Raw genomic sequence first — 15,675 nt, forward strand, 5'->3', positions numbered from 1 at the left:
CGCATTACCAATAATTAGAGATGAGCGAGTATACTCGTCCGAGCTTGATGCTCGTTCGAGTATTAAGGTACTCGAAACGGCTCGTTGCTCGGACGAGTATTTCCCCTGCTCGAGATCGAGCATTTAATTAAACAAACACAGTGAAGAACAATGAAGAATAGAATAAAAACAGTGAACACAGTGACCACAGGATCATTTAAGTGAAAAACACAGTGAAGAACACAGTGAAGAATAGATTACAGATGTTCGGCACATCTGCTTACTTGTCGGAAGATACACGCGGAACGGGGAGACATCGCGCACCAGGGAGACATAGGGCGCAGCAGAGACACATCGGGCGCAGCAGAGACACATCGGGCGCAGCAGAGACACATTGGGAGCAGCAGGGAGACATCGCGCGCAGCAGGGAGACATCGCGCGCAGCAGGGAGACATCGGGGAGACTTCAGTGGAAGCAGAGGAGCGGATCCCGGGACAGCGTATCTCCGACAAGTAAGCAGATGTGCCGGACATCTGTAATCTATTCTTCACTGTGTTTTTCACTTAAATGATCCTGTGTTCACTGTTTTTATTCTATTCTTCACTGTTCTTCACATCTGCTAACTTGTCGGGAGATAATATACGCGGGGGAACAGTGAAGAATAGATCGCAGATGTTTGCATACATCTGATCACTTATCAGAAGACATTCTTTTTCAATTAAATAACACATTTTATTCCCGAACCATGGTCCCTTTGAAAAATGCTCGGGTCTCCCATTGACTTCAATGGGGGACTTCAATGGAAAAGTTCGTCTCGAATAACGAGCACCCGAGCATTTTAGTGCTCGCTCATCTCTACCAATAATATACTAAGTGCATTCATTTTTTTTTTTTTTTTAGCACATTTTCTGCCATTCTTATTAAAAAAACACAAGCAGATTCATGGTAAAATCTTTATTTTTTTTGTTAACAGCATATTGAAAATAAAACATTTCCCATACTATACAACCATTTCATGTTTCCTTTTGCTAACTATAGGATCATCATGTTACAGAAATATCTATGATTGTCTGCAGGTTTAATTAGACCTAAATGGGTTCTCAGGCTTTGGGAAAAAGTATACTGCAAATATAGATTTTTTTTTTTTTAATGAAATAGTGCCACTCTTGCCTATAGGTTGTGCCTGGTACTGCAGCTCAGCCCAAAACTGATAAAAGCTGCATTACCTGAGATATTCCATACACAAAAATGGTGCAGTTTTTGTAGAAAAAATAAAGAATTGTAACTTTTTCCTAATCCTGCTGTCCCAGTAAAGGAATATCAGTGAGTTAACAATCAGCAGCAAAAGAATACACTAGAAAACACCCAGTTATAAGCTAGTAATAAATATATCTCTATCAGAAACAAACTATTTTATGGATGCAAAAATAAAAAGATCAGTCTGTTTACTTATAAAACAAGGGCATGCCACACATTGGCAACAAACTGGTATTATTTGGGTACACCGCCATTCATATACACTAATATCTATGCAGGGACACTGTAATATCTCAAAAACACAACCAATTAACCATTTAAAGGAAATTTACCATTTGTTTTAATGCATTGTGAACCAAACATACCTTCAGAATGCTGTAGTGACACTGATGCAGAAACATATCTTGTTTAATCTCTTATCCTAGTGGTTTTGCTCAAAAAATAATTATAAAACTCGGGATTGCTTGCTGGCAGCCGTTCATAAACACATTACACGGAGCTTCCTGAACTTTCCAGACAGGACTAATCAACCTGAGCTGGATGACTCATATACAGCAGCTGGGGATGGTGCAGTGATTGATTACTTCTGCCTGTCATCAACAACACAGTGATTACATCATTCTCTGGAGCAGTGAATTAAGGTAAGAGGAGAAGCGTTGGATAAGCCACAGGAGCGACAGGGCCTCATTATCATAATTTTATAGTAGTTTTTTCAGCAAAACCACTCAATTCATGGATTAAACAAGATATGCTTCTGCATCAGTGTAGCTACAGCATTCTCAAGGTATGTTTGGTTCATAATGCATAAAAGCAAATGGTAGGTTTCCTTTAAGAAAGAAAGAATTTTTGTTTCTGGCTTGGGGAACTCCTTTATGTAATGCAGATAACCCTTGAACAAGAAGATTACTGGAGAACCTAAACCGCTATGACCAATGCTGGAACCTCAATGTGAGTATGGCACATGACAGAGCTGGTCCTTACACCATAAAGTCATCTATAAACTTTACTAACAGAGTGGCAAGTCCTTCCTCAAAATAGGGAGCATCATAATGAGTTGGATATTTCAGACAACCCTTTTAAGTAACTCTTCCAAATATACAACAGCAATGGACAGTGATATCCCGAGAACTTACAGGGGTTGGTCAACCCATAATTTGGCTGGTATGAAATAACAAAATAAGTTCTAGTCCCTTCCTTCCCACCGGTCTCCGTATACCTGCTCCAGTGATGGTGCCTTCACACCATATGGTCTGGTGTCCATCATTTCGTAGAGCGCTGACACAGATGTCTATGGAAAATTCTCCTTAAAGGTTATTATCATTTGAAATAATGTGAGACAAGAACTGAAGGGACTTGGTCTCGCTCAGATTTGCTTTCTAAATTTTTATTTTTCTTAAACAAACAAAGTAGCTGGAGCTACTGTTTGTGGGACCCATGTTTTAACGGAACCCAATAAATCTTGTGGATTTTAACTTTGGTGCAGGAATCTATTTTTTGTTCACAAGTGTTACCTGCCTGTAGCCTGAGAAGCATATCCCGATGCCAAGCAGTGGTTCCATCTAGACCTCATAACACAGGACTACCAGGGAGGAGCTGTATTAAAACTTTTCTTTGTATTTATAATTATTTTTTTGTTTGATGGGAATTTTTTGGGCACCCTAAAAAACCTGTGGGAGTTGGGGAATGGGGTAAATAAAAAAATAAATAAATATATATATTCACCACTCATGCTCCATATTCCAGCATATTCCCTTTTTATTCCGTTACCCTCCTGGTTCGACCAAAAGTTGCCAGGGATCATGTGACCACTGTGGCCAACCAATGGAACCGATGAATTTCACTGAAAGCTTCTGTGACCACTAATGCCAGTGATAGGCTGCAGCGGGTGTGGGATCCCTTACACTTTAAATCCAACCAACAGAGTAAACAGCAAGAATGGGGGTTGAGCTGCTAAAACGCTGAATCGGAGCAGGGTGAATATATTTTTATTTTCTTCTGCCCCCCTCCCCCTCCTGGGTTTATTTTCCTCTGCCCTGTCCCCCTCCTAGGGTTATTTTCCCCATGAGTCTGGAAAACCCCCTTAATCAAATTCTGGGTCAATTTTATCCCCATGAAACTGCACCCACGTTGTCCATAGACAATGGGGCTCATTTACTAAGGGTCCGAATCGTGCATTTTCGTCGGGTTTCCCGAATATTTCCAATTTGGACTGTATTGCCCAGGGTTTTTGGCGATCACGATCGGATTGTGGCGCATCGGCGCTGGCATGCACTCAACGGAAATCGGGGGGCGTGACTGTCGGAAAACCCGACGGATTCAGAAAAAACGCAGAATTAAAAAGAAAAAAAAAAAGTGTCGCTTGACACGCACCCAGGATAGCTTGGTGAACTCCAGTGAACTCCGACGGACTTCAGCGCAGCAGCAACACCTGGTGGACTTCGGGCGCACTACCTTAGTGAATCGCCGGAAGACCCGAATCAGCGCTGGATCGCGAATGGACCGGGTAAGTAAATCTGCCCCAATGTCTAGTATTGCTGTTCAACCCAATTCAAGTGAACAGGGCTTCAATACCCGGGCATTAGAAATGGTCTCTGATAAACACTTTCATTTGAACGAGGCAAATCTCAACCAAACAGAACCCAGATTTTAAAACCTATCATACATCCCCCTAACGAAAAATATGGTGCACAATGTAAACTGGAGAAAGAGATGTTAGATTGGTATAGTAGGAGAACAATGGTCAATAGCCCTCTACCAAGTCTAGACTGGTGTTGTAACAGAAAAGCGTGGGATATCAACAGTGTTATATAATACTAATCCTATAAAACATTACAGATATAGTACAAATATATTCAGCGCTCACAGAAAACAATTACATAATGGAATACTAACAACCGAAAACTGAAATGTATTATGTACAAAAAATGAGTTGCCTTGTAAGCCGGTGTGTAGAGTGACAAGCATATGATCTATGGATAGATTCCTAATACAACAATGCAATGAACTTACAAGCAGCCATGATTTTGGGGAATTTAATTAAAGTCTACAGGGGAGATTTATGATAAGTTTCTTAGAGCAATCAAGACTCAGCTTATATTTTCCCACAGCAGTTTATAAAATTAAAGCTGAGCTCTGATTGGTTTCCATGGGCAACTAGTAGAGTTTTACCTCAGAAACTTGATGATAAATCTTCCCCTATGGCTTTTTCACTTATGACCATTGAACATTGTGGAATTTTCCATTATTCAGCCATAGACTATAATTATATTCTAGGATAATATGGCTGATCTGGGGTGAACACACAACGAGGCACTGCCAGTGTCACTGAGGGTTGCACCTCTTCCTATACATAAACATTATCTCTACACAATTTTCACGAAGTTTTCATAAAACAATCCATTTAATCCATTTTTCATCACAAGCTTCAAAATTGCAAATAATCAGTTATTTAAAGGGTTTATCCATGATTAGAAAAACATGGTGACTTTCTTCAGAAAACAGCGCCATGCATTTCTACAGGTTGTATGTGGTAGTGCAACTCAGTTTCTCAGTGTATTTTATGGTTCAATAAAGTTTATTGAAACAGGACAAGAAACATCAAATTCAAGTTATCAGGGAACCCACAGAGCGAGTACTCAATATAGTGTAAGAGAGCTGAGGTGCGCAACCCATGGACAATGCTTTTTTTGGAAGAAAGCAGCCATGTTTTTTTTATTAATCTTCAACAACCTTGGGCCTTAGGCCCGTTCCACACTTGCGAGTGTGATGCGATGAACTGGCATCACACTCGCAACGCATGCTGCCGGGAACGCACGTCCCGAACGCTGCACCGCGAGAGTGAACTGACATGCTGAGTTCACTCCCGCGGTGCAGCGTTCGGGCCGTGCGTTCCCGGCAGCATGCGTTGCGAGTGTGATGCCAGTTCATCGCATCACACTCGCAAGTGTGGAACAGGCCTTAGACCAAAGAGGAACACTCCTTTTGATGCAAATAAACTCTGCCCATTTATGGGACTGACCAATGAAAATTGGAAGTTTCTGAGGTAAAACTGTTCTAGTTGCACATGGAAACCAATCAGCGCTCAGCTTCAATTTTATAAACAGCTGAAGGCAAATGAAAGCTGAGCTCTGATTGGTTTCCATGGCCAACTAGAACAGTTCTGCTCTCAGACACTTCTGATAAATCTCCCCCATCTGTCTGATCTTTCCATAGCAATCAGAGCACCGCTTTTATTTCCTTAGCCTTTCTGATAAAATGAAAACTTAAATGTGATTGGCTACAGACAACAAGGCCAGTTTTCCTGTTAGTATGAGGCCTACTGTGTACAGATGATTGGTACAAGTTAAGCAGCTATTTTTTTTGCCATGGTTTATTCATTTTTGTTCAATAAAATATGTGATTTTCTGGGGCTCGTGTATCTACACACACTATGGAAAAATAGGGCAGAAATTAGGACACAGGGAGATTTTGCATAGTTACCAATGATTTTATTGGTGAAATTTAAAGGGATGTTCCCATTGCAGCAAATTAATGTTATTGTTTGATTGTATTATTATTGTATTTTTATGTATTATTATGTATTGTATTATTTCCAATATACTTTTTGTATCATTTCCTCACGGTTTTCTAGATCTCTGCTTGCTGTCATTCTTTAGAAAGCTTCTATGTTTACTACCAGTGAACAGAAATCTGTCCATGGTCACACAGGTGCACGGCTCGTTATATCACACAGCTCTGATTACTCTCTGTGATACTAAGAAGCCGTGTGACCATGGTGAGATATCTATCCAATGGAAGTAAATATAGGAAGTTTTTATAGAATGACAGCAAGCAGAGATCTAAAAAAACAAGAGGAATTGATACAGAAAGTATATTGGAAAATGGTATAAATTTTTATAATACAATCAATTAGCTAAAAGGGGAATACTCCTTTAATTCCAGCCCGAAAGACAAATTACCAAAGAACTCCCCCCTTCTTACAACTATTTGTGTTAGAACATGCCAAAGTTACCAGAATTGTCTCTAAAAATGAAGAACAAACTGGGAAAATTTGGGAGTGTTGGGAAGTGTTTAGTTTGCAGTGACATAATATCCTACAAAAACAACTTCAAAATCTCTGATATATAATATTCCAATATGGAAGTATGGATTGTAGGCAACAAAGTGTATAGTGCACGCCCTGCTGTCCCCTTTGGATATATGTAAGTGCTATTGAGTATACAGATGTGCCGGGGTTACATTAGTCATACCTTTTATATGGCTATATAATAGCCAAATGTGTTCTTGTGTCCCAGATATACTGTTTTGGAGGGTATAGGACTTGATCTTTAAAGGGGTATTCTCATCTTGGAATTCACATTTAATATATATTTCTTTAAATGGATGTTATTAAAAAAGTCCTGTTTGGAGATAATTCCTTGATTCCTTAGAAATGGAGGGAGGCTGTCCTTGGATACGATTATGCAATTATACAAATTGTTTTTGCATATGAAGTTTTGCCATGTCCCTCACCACCCTGTGCTAATGGACACTGCATCCAGGTGGTCTGGCAGGGTTCAATAGCGCATTTTTGGTCACCGATGGCAGAGTGTGGGGTGGTCGTATCTAAGGACAGATATCTCGTTTATAAGGGACAAAAAGGTTACATTTATGGGAAATTATCTTTACACATACACATCAAATTGAAGAAATGTGTTTATATGGCAAATTAAATAAAATTATTTTGAATTCCCAGATGGGAATACCCCTTTAAGTCCTCAGTATTGGTGGGGATCCAACAGAGATCAGCTGATGAATGGAGAATGGAACAGTAACCAGACAGCTCACTTCCCCGTATAGTGGTCACAGCAGTTTGATCCAGATCCCTTTCTGGTCATTTGCATTGGAGCCAAGCTGCAGGCACTCAGTTCTGCCACTACACAGAGAACGGCGCTATCTGCTTCCTATTTTTTAGTCTATTTGCTGATCTTTGTAAGTGCTGGGCCTTTCTCTCCTACGATCTGATATTGAGGATCTACCCCTAGGATAGGTCATCAATCTTTTTAGCCCTAATCTTTTAGGTCAGACAGAGAATTATCTCCCTTCCGCCAACACAACATTTTTTTTCATCATCACATGATTGGGTTCACTTCAGTCTCTCAACTGCGAAGCCGTTCTGTGCCCTTGGCAACAAACTTCCTGCCATAAACAAATATCTCGCAATGTAGGGTAACGGAGCTGACACACAATCCTCTTCTATATTCTTCATAGGAACGCAGGGAGAATGGGTGACCATGTGTGACGCTAATGATCAGAGAGTAATGTGTGACAATCCATGTAATGAGACCATGGGAAAAAAATGGGCTGCGGGAAGATTATGGGAGTGTAAGTGATGAGGATGTAAAAAGTAGATCCCCCCCCCCCCCGTGTTGGCGTGTTATCTAGGCCACAGCAGGAGTTCAGAATATTACAATATTTGTTAGATTTTTTTGGATTATGTAGGTTGGTATTTGTCTAAATTTTAGAAAACCTACCAAACCTACAAACAAGAACCAGGCTGACGGATGCCACCCTACCTCCATGTGGTCTGCCCATAAGATATAAGTTTGGACCTGGCCCTAGGGTCTTCTAGTGCCTTCCTATTCAGAAAAACATGGCTGCTGTAAAACAAAAGAGACCCCCATTGTCCACATGGCAATCTACCACCAGGATGAATGGTTGTAAACCAAGCACACTGACATACTGGTGCTCCCTCTGGCTGGATCCACTCTTCTTTTAGCTTCTTACGCTCTTGCTTTAAAGAAAAAAGGCTTAAAATTATGCAAATGAGTCTGAGGGGCTCCATTAACACCTATGGAACGCAGAGCCCCTCAGACTCATTTGCATATTTCTGGAAGCTTTTTTTTTGTTAAATTAAAAGAAGAACCTGGCAGAGGGGGCACACACCAGTATGTCAGTGTGCTTGGTTTACAATTCTTCATCCTGGTGGTAGATGTCAAATCCAAACCCAAACTATGGCTCCTATTTTTGGAAGAGACTGCCCATATTTTTCAAATCCTTGGTAACTCCTTTATGTTATGAAGGTGTAACCCACCATATTCCTGCTATAAACCCCTATCCCTTCCATAAATACCAATAGTTTTTAATTTTTAAAAAATTATATAATCTGTCCAACTCATAACATTTTACATGAAAAAAAATCTCTCATTGACACATCTCCTCTCTATCCAATCGGCTTGTAACAAAAACGATTATTATTTACAGTATAACATTCAAAAACTCCTTTCCTTGCATTATATTAGAAAAACAAATTTGTAAAGAGCATTTCCACCTAAAATCATAGAATTCGCCACCGGTATGGTGGCAAGTTTTTTTTTTATATGGGCAACTTTTTGGCAAATGAAAGGGGATTTTGGAGGCTATTATATTATTATATTAATAATCTAATTATAAAGTAAATCCTCAATATCAGATTGGTGGGGTACAACATCTAGCACCCTGCAAATAGTATGTTCTCAGCAGGTGATATAGTGATGGAAAGTGAAGCAGACAGATCCATTCTCTATGTAGTGTAACATCCTGTGAAGCTACAGCATAGTGGGGCTCTGGTAACAACCCCCAGAGCCCTCTGGCTCATTAGCATCATTTTATCAGTTGATTTTAGGAGGAAGGAGGCAAAAGATAACAAATATAAGAAGATTACCACAGTCATGGTGCCTGGATCTATGATGGTTTATCATGATGGATTTTATGGTAGATTGCCTCTAAATAGAAACTGCAGTAACTCAGTTCAGCCACTACACAGAGAATGGAGCTGTCTGCTATGTTTTCCATTTTAAGTCTATCATCTGCTGCGAACGGTCGAGAGGGTGCTTGATCTGATTTTGTAGAACTATTCTAGACCTATAGTTGCCCCCCCCCCCCCCCCAAACAGAAACAATTAATAGTTGTTTTGATTTCATTTAGGTGGGAATGCACTTTTTGTTACAGTGATTATTAGGAATTATTATATTAATGCTTTATTTAAGTCCAATCCATCAGCTTCAATATAAATTCCCAGAAATTCACATCTCATATATAGAAAATTTAGAAACGCTATAAATACATTTTGTGGTCAATAATTCTGTATTGTAGCCCAGAGCTGCAGTCACAATTCTGCCAGTTAGTATAGTTTTGTTAGACGGACTCGTCCCAAGCAGCTTTACATAAATCATAAATAGATCTTAAAATTGACTGATGCCCCCCACCCCTGGTACATGCATCCTCAACCAACCATGCATGTGTTAGATATTGCCTGTGGCCGCCAAATACCTACGACAGTAACATCTCCTATGAGAACAAAGGATGGAGCATGCTGCAATCCAACATGCCTGATCCTTTCGTCAATTTTTTCTTACTCCCCATATATCTACAATGTACGGGCCCCTTTAACTGATCTCCCATCATGCAAAGGGTTTTTCTGGTAGCAGATTACAGAACAGAATACAACTCACAGAACTGGACTCTGAATTTGGCAGAATTATGAATACAGCTCCGGGTTACTATACATGATAGGTGTCATAATGTATTTACATGTGCGAAGGTGGATATATAACCCTAAACCATGTCAGTAAATTTATAATTTTATGAAGACCTGCCCCTTACATCTTGTAAATAGTCACCACAATGTGATCGTAAGAATTTCATAAGACATCATAGAGCGCCGTAGCAAGAAGCATATTACAGTTCTGTACAGTCTTGCAAGACGTGTATATCTTCTACACCGCAACAAGGCCCTTGTATGACATCATCAGGGTTCCTCATCGATAAAGTCCTAAACTTATAGGCCATGGAAATCCAATGTTATTTCTGAAGAGCCGTTGGCGAAGGTTGGGATTTAGGGTTTAGGCCTATGGGGCGGGCGCCACCAGGGCCGCGATCCTTCGCTGATAAGTGGGATTGTCCATCTTATAGCAGTTGCTGTTCTGTTAAAGTGAATCTTGTTGGGTGTGTGGAGCAACTTGGAGTTAGCGGTGATAATATCCGTCTTTAGTAGTTATTTCAAGAGTTCACAGCTGTTCACGTACAGATAAAACCCTATTAGACAGGATTACCAGGGCTCTTGAGTGTGATGTGTCCTGCTACTGATTCCTCCCTCACAAAGACAGGGCCAGAGGGCGAAAACCTGTCACTCAGGAACCTATGTGCCTTTCACCAAAGATGTCGTCCAGTGTAACTTGGAGGAGCGGTCGGGATCTGGAAATAAGGACAACACATCTGAGAATCCTGACCTCTCTGTCAGCTATAGATAAGCATTAGCACCGAGCAGATGATGAACCTTTCATATGTCTTATAGTGTCCTACATAGAGGCGCTGTACTTGTTGGTTGTATTTGGGATGAGTGTCATTATAATAGGGTCTAAAATGCTGGTAATAAATGTGGTGTTTTTGTAATCCTGGGAATAATTATCAGTATAGGAATTGGTACACATATGCTTATACTAGAATGGGCATCAATATTATCCCACAGTTCTGGATCTTCTAGCGTCTTAAAGAGTAATTAAAGCCAACAATAGACCTAGGATATATATCTGCAGACCATTGTCAACTAATTTTGATGAGATCTGATGTCGTGGTAAGTCACACAAATTACAGCCTCCATAATTTGGCCATACAGTCTTATTTCACCGACAGCTATTCCTTTTGGACCTCTCCATACACATGCATGCTTGGTTCCATGTGTTCTGAATAAGGAGAAGCTAGTAGGCCACTGCCAATGAGAAGAACATTGGCCATTTTCAACATGCCCAATCCTTTAATTCATTGACAAAGTCCTAAAAAACGTACTGACTGGATGGTTGGACAGTCCCACGAATATTGCAGGGTTTGGCTTTCCTTAGGCCGCGGTCACACGTTCCGCTAGCAGTCCGTTCATAACGCGACGCTAGCGCACAGCTCAACATCTCCTCATTGGAAGCCCAGACTTATTTCAATTCCTCACTATTTTCTAGATCTCTGCTTGCTGTCATTCAACATGAAGTGACATTGTTTACTTCCTGTGGATAAACACTGGTCCATGGTCATGTGATATCACACAGGTGCACGGCTCATTATATGACACAGAGTAATCAGAGCTGCATGTTATAACGAGCTGTACACCTGTGTGTCATCACATGACCAGGCGTATAACAAGCCGGGCACCTATGTGACATCACATGACCAGGGATAAAATGGGGAGTTCACCGGTGTGACATCACACGACCAGGATAATAACAAGATGTACACCTGTGTGACATCACATGACCAGGTATATAATGAGCCGTGCACATGTGTGGCATCACATGACCATGGATATGAGCCATGCACCTGTGTGATATCACATGACCAAGGGTATAACGAGTTGTGCACTTGTGTGACATCACATGACCAGGGGTATAATGGGCCGTGCTCCTGTGTGACATCACATGACCAGGGGTATAACGAGATGTGCAGTTGTGTAACATCACATGACCAGGGATATAACGAGCCGTGCACCTGTGTGACATCACATGACCAGGGATATATAATGAGCCGTGCATCTGTTATCCCTGGTCATGTGATGTCACACAGGTACCCGGCTTGTTATACCCCTGGTCATGTGATGACACACAGGTGTACAGCTCGTTATAACATGCAGCTCTGATTACTCTGTGTCATATGAGCTGTGCACCTGCGTGACATCACATGACCAGGGACCGATTTTTATCCACAGGAAGCAGACAATGAAACTTCCTGTTAAGTGAGGACTTTATACAAAAAAGTGTATTGTAAAATTGTATAACTTTTCATTACATAAATAGTATCAATTAGTTGCTAAAAGTGGGCAATCCCTTTAAGTATAATAAGTCTTCTAATAATCTGCAGATACATATCTGATGTGTATTGTGAGCTTATCCCTTTATACATCAGCTAAACCTGTTGAACATCTAATTGTGGTGTCACGACTCTCTCTCGACAGCATATTAAGGATTGGGCATGTTGGATATAAGCAGCAGAGGTGTTTGGCACTTAAAGGGATAGCAATATACACCTCATCTATGCTGGTTCTGTAACTCCTGCCAAGCAATGGGGATACCCCAGTTATATGGACCCTTGGCGTTTATTATTGTCTGTAGCAACACAATTTGGCCCATTCTTGTCCTGTGCCCTGTGATCAGTTTGGGAACAAGCAAATGTTTGTTGACTTTGGTATATTTTATGGCGGTCTGTAAATAACAGCACATGTTGCTGTATAAACAGGGGGATGCCATGCCAACCAAGATGCAAACTGTGCGGATGAACAGTGATTTATAGATTCATTCACCCCTACAGGTCTGCATCAGGTTTTCACTTCCCGTGATCTTAGTTTGGATTTGGATCTTTTTGCTATTTTTGTGTTGCTGATATTCTGGAGTGAGGATGTTGTTGGCTTTTGCCTATTCTTTTGTTTCAGCTAAATGGGCTGCTCCCAGAACTCTCCATTCCGAACTTCTGTCAAGCATGTTTAGAAAAGAATTAGGGGAGATAGCGGCTGACCCAACAAGCATTTGGTCCGAAACAGTAGGCTACATTCATATCTCGTTTTATGGATACATTCAGTGTATATGCCAGGAAATACGCTGAACATATCCATAGACATATACCGTAATAGCCTACTTTTTGCCTCTGTCTGCCCCGGTATACATCGCATCCAGTAGGAAAGACAGGATCAATAGTCTTTCTATTCTGCTCCCTCCTGCTGTGCGACATATATGTTCAGCCGGTGCCTATAGGGAGGGCGGATGTCACTATATTGCATCCATTCCTGGCCTCTGCTGAGCATATAAGGTCAGTGACATCACAGGGGAAACACCCTGAATATCAGCAGCAGCCAATCACTGGCTGCCGATATTCAGTACTCCTCTTGATATCAGAGAGGAGGGAAGGAACAGGGTGACATACTATATCCTACTTTATGAGCATACAGTCCAAGCCCTCAGCTGTCCGGACCTACGCATTAGTTTAGATGTGGCTCAAGCGTTCCTTAGGTTGACAGTCGAGGTATCTCTTAGGATCCTCCTATACACATGCATGCTCAGCCAAGCATGCATATATTCTGAATAGGCTGGAGCCTAAATACCCAATAAGAAAAGGATTGGGCAGTTTACATGCAGGTGGATGGGGTTCAGCTCTGGATTATGGATCAGCTTCAGCTATAGCTCTGGCCACCAGAACCGGGACGCTGAATTTCCCATGTATCATTGCTCCCTATTACATATGTAATGTAATTTATGGCCTTTTTTTGCAGCGCAGCCGCTTCATTGCAGTAATAAATAGATAAGAGTAATAGTTCCAGCACAGCCATCGCTTCTGCATTCAGCTGGAGACTCGCTTTGTAATGTGACCTTGACTTGGAGCAAGGGAGAAATCGATTGCATCCGTAATGAATAGAGCATCACACGGAGCGGACATTAAGTTTCTCCATAAATGCAGAAGGGAATTCATTATTTACATCTGCTTCAATAAAATATCGCTAAATAAACAGAACTTTACGTCTGCGCAGGTTCTGTCAGGTTCTCCAACTACAAGAGCCAGGGAATGTGACATAGTTTTCAATATATTTCCAATCACTGATTGAAATTAAGGGCCAAAAACTGGGTCTAATGTCCCCATGACAAAACTTACTGTATTTTAATTATGGCTGCTCTAGACGTCACATCATAGGGACAAGTGTCCAAAATATTGCAACCAGTTCCTAAGTTTTACCTGCGCCCCTGGGGTGCAAACATTTACACATTTTTGAAACATTTAACTCCATGATAAATCTTTAGTAAGATGTCTTAATTGTTGTACCAAGTTTGATTATTATCCTCTATCCGCAGGAAGAATGACAAACTCTGCTTACCCCACGAAAAACGGAATGGAGGGGTGACATTTTCCCATTTACATTAATTCATAGAGCAGCAGGTAGAGCTATGGTACCTTTAGAAAATTGCCGAGCACAGCAGCTGGGTATCGCCGACACTCCCAATCACGTCTACGAGAGTGCCAGAGATAGCACAATTTCTGACACTCCCATAGTATTGCCGCTCCATCAATTAGTGAGAAGAGGACCTCCATTCTTGTGATCGCTGGGGGTATCAACAGCTAGGATGGGGGAAAACAGTCAAATTTGGTGCAACCCCTTTAAGTGTTTGAAGTGTGTGGAGTGGGTTGACTCCCCCCGAACAAATTGTAAATTTTATGCAAATTTGAGACATTTTGAGCCTGATGTGACTGCACGGATACATGTTAGGCAGGTTCACAGCTAGGTTCGTAACCTCAAGGCTTGCAACCTATCGCATCTAGAATAATCTTTTAACCCTTGTCAAACCCCGAACAAACTCAGGAGTACTACCTACTGCTACTAAGGCCTATTGCCCATGAGCAAATTTGATGCATCCAACTCGCCTCGTGTTCTTGCTGGAACGTCCGGCCCAAAAGCTCAGCAACCAGAACTGAACTCAGCATGTCAGTTCATTTTCAGTTGCTGAGCCTTTGGGTCGGATGTTCCAGCAAGAACACAATGCGAATTGGACGCATCAAACTCACTCATGGGAAATAGTATCATAGTGGGAGATTTATCAAAGGTCTTTTAGAGCAGAACTGTTCTAGTTGTCCATGGCAACCAATCAGAGCTCAGCTTTCACTTTCCCACAGCCGTTTATAAAATTAAAGCTGAGCTCTGATTGGTTTCCATGGGCAACCACAACAGTTTTACCTCAGAAACTTAATGATAAATCTTCCTCATAGTATCATAGTGCACGTCCACCACAATTGGTTTTCCTGGGGTAGGACGGGGCAGATGAATTTGGGTGTGCTGAATCTCTCTAACACAGCTCTGCGCAGGTTTTTATGAATCTTACTAATAGGAGATAATCATAGTAAAATATTGTAGGCTCCTCAGTAGTGACATTTGTCATCTGAAGTCAAATCAATGTGAAATACAATCAAAACCCTTTCAAGTTTCCTTTACTTTGGTTATCCAGAATTAGAAAATGTAACTGCAATACCAGACCGAGCCTATTAAAAGAGTGGCGCTGTGTCCTGACTATAGACTGCTAATCCTGGACAACCTTATTCATTTTATTGAAGCTGCTCTGCACCTCCCCAGTGACATTGCCCTCTATAGGATAAGTGTGATGAAGATGACATGGGCTCATGGTCAGTGTGTTAGTAATGTCACGTGCAATGGATGGTATATGATTAACATTGTGTGATGACCACAGACAGGAATATCTCATTAAAAGCTTACATGAATACATTGTTTCTCTGGAGGGACAGAGGCTAATGACTAATAATCCTGCCACAAATCATTCCTGCAACAAGCTGCACCCAGAGGAGGGAACCCCTGCAGCTAAGTGCAATGTGATTGATCTGTTTTTTGATGATGAGTAAAAGGCAGAAGTGTTTCCTAATGTAGAATAAATCAGTGGAGGTATCAGT

The 15,675-nt window shown here is 41.1% G+C and overlaps 1 protein-coding gene across 2 annotated transcripts in view; it reads right to left on the reverse strand.

Annotated features, from left to right (window-relative positions):
• GPRC5B (G protein-coupled receptor class C group 5 member B) overlaps positions 1-15,675 on the reverse strand; it is a 55,590-nt gene that overhangs the window by 16,753 nt on the left and 23,162 nt on the right. Inside the window, exon 4 of one of the 2 annotated variants that reach the window (XM_072120603.1) lies at positions 9,883-10,449. The exons of the other annotated variant lie outside the window; for it this stretch is intronic. Coding sequence (XP_071976704.1) covers positions 10,405-10,449 — 45 coding nt within the window. The 3' untranslated portion in view covers positions 9,883-10,404. Of the gene's footprint in view, positions 1-9,882; positions 10,450-15,675 lie in introns of those variants that run through there. 2 annotated transcript variants of the gene reach the window in all.

This window comes from Engystomops pustulosus, chromosome 8, assembly GCF_040894005.1.
Source record: "Engystomops pustulosus chromosome 8, aEngPut4.maternal, whole genome shotgun sequence".
NCBI classification, from domain to species: Eukaryota; Metazoa; Chordata; class Amphibia; order Anura; family Leptodactylidae; genus Engystomops; species Engystomops pustulosus.